Raw genomic sequence first — 1,921 nt, forward strand, 5'->3', positions numbered from 1 at the left:
AAACCAGTCCAACGAGAAGAACTCTCTCTGTCTGTCCCACACGTTCCCATTTACCTTTAGGGCCGCATTCGATGTTCCTCGATTCAATTTACGAAAGAGACCCTGAGCTTCCGAGCCCCCATCGCGAGCAACGAGGGCATTTTCGTCCGTATAGAATCTTTGTCCCGGTTTGACCTTCCCCCTCCCTTCCCTCGTCCGAACTCTAACCGAACGCTCATCTCTCCTACGCACTCCCTTCGTGGGTGAAACATTCAGCAAGTCAAAGTCAAAAGTCCAACTTCCCAGCCACCCAATGCAACCTCTATATATATACACCTCCGATAACTTCATATTCCTCACATCACACTTCGATTTAATTTCCTTCACAAAATCCTTATCCACAACAAAAGTTCGGGACTCTTAACACCGCGGCTGTCGTGAGTACTAGTTCGCTGTGATGATGAAGAGAAGCAGAGCCGAGTTCGATATCTTTGAGAACAGCAATATCGACCTGGCAAAGTGCCTGGTCCTGCTTTCCCAGGGAGTGGGCCTGAAGCACGCCGTGACCAGCATGCAAAGAGAAGATGGTCATTTCGAGTGCAAGACGTGCAAGCGCCGGTTTCCCTCGTTCCAAGCACTGGGCGGGCACCGGGCTAGTCACAAGAGGCCGCGGCTCCTCGATCAGGGCATTCCAGAAGAAGAGGACACCAAGAAGATACTGACGACCCTGAGCCTAAGTACGAAGCCCAAGATGCATGAGTGCTCGATATGCGGGCTCCAGTTCTCGATGGGCCAAGCCCTGGGCGGTCACATGAGACGCCACAAGGTCGAGATGACGAGGCAGAGCAGCAAGCCTTCATCGGCCATCCCCGCCGTGCCCGTCTTGAAGCGGTCGAACAGTAGCAAAAGGGTTGCGTGCCTGGACCTGAACTTGACACCTCTGGAGAACGACTTGAAGTGGATATTCGGAAAAATGGCCCCTAAGCTCGATGGATTCCTTTGATTTTGTATCATTTTTTTTTGTTTTCGATTCATAGGCATTTGCTAGCGAAATTCATCATTCATTGATTTGTTGTACAAACTTCGTCAAAAGATTATTCATTGAATTCATTATTAGTTCTCGTGTCAATCTATCTGTAAAGACATTATTGATGGGCCAAAGTCACCGGCCTAAGAAGAAAAATATGGGTCTCGATAGTAAATGGGCTGAGCTACCAGAAAACTAATTATAATTGGCAATTAAAACAAAGAAAATAGAATAATAAATGAATCAGGATAAAGAAAAAAATATAAACGAGAAACATATAATGCAGGGTTGAGATCGCTTGAGAAAGGTTGCATCAATTTTTTTTATATATTTTTTTTCTAAATTAATGATAAATGTCAATGTCTAATCAATGTCTACTATCTGATTGGTTATCAATGACCTCTTTTATTGCTCTGTTTATTGGAAAGATTTCTTTCAAATCCATGTCATTTAATGAAATGACTTAAATAAACTTCTCGCCTAATAACAAAACAATTAAATTGAGGTCGGAAAATAATTCTTTGAAATGCTTTAAATGGGAGGTTCCGCTTGGTAATATAGATGAAGTCATTAGCTTTACGATTCTTTTCTTTTCTTCTTTTTTTTTTTTGGCCAAGAATAATAAGAAGATGGCTATCAGAACATGTCTTGCGGGATTATACCGATATAGTCTCTCCCTGGCTGATTGATTTCCTAGTTAGGGCAAGTGTGATGATCTAGTAAAAACGGTCGCCGCAATAGATTTCAATTTTGACACTTTTAGAATTTTCGTAAAAGTTATTACTGGCGAGCGGATGTATATATCTTTTACGAGCTTCTAGACGTGAAAAATAATCTAATTTATATCTTCTTAGCAGCAAGAGAGAAAGAGACGGCTATATAATCTATGCCCATAATTTTATGGTATTCCTTTTA

At 42.1% G+C, this 1,921-nt stretch overlaps 1 protein-coding gene across 1 annotated transcript; it reads left to right on the plus strand.

Moving 5' to 3' along the window:
• Window positions 1-327: 327 nt before the first annotated feature.
• Window positions 328-1,108, plus strand: LOC116207114 (zinc finger protein ZAT11-like). Its single transcript, XM_031539969.1, has one exon. The coding sequence runs from the start codon at window positions 437-439 to the stop codon at window positions 980-982; it is 546 nt and encodes a 181-aa protein (XP_031395829.1). The 5' UTR covers window positions 328-436; the 3' UTR covers window positions 983-1,108.
• The last annotated feature ends 813 nt before the right edge of the window (window positions 1,109-1,921 follow it).

Source organism: Punica granatum, chromosome 5 (assembly GCF_007655135.1).
Source record: "Punica granatum isolate Tunisia-2019 chromosome 5, ASM765513v2, whole genome shotgun sequence".
Lineage (NCBI taxonomy): Eukaryota > Viridiplantae > Streptophyta > Magnoliopsida > Myrtales > Lythraceae > Punica > Punica granatum.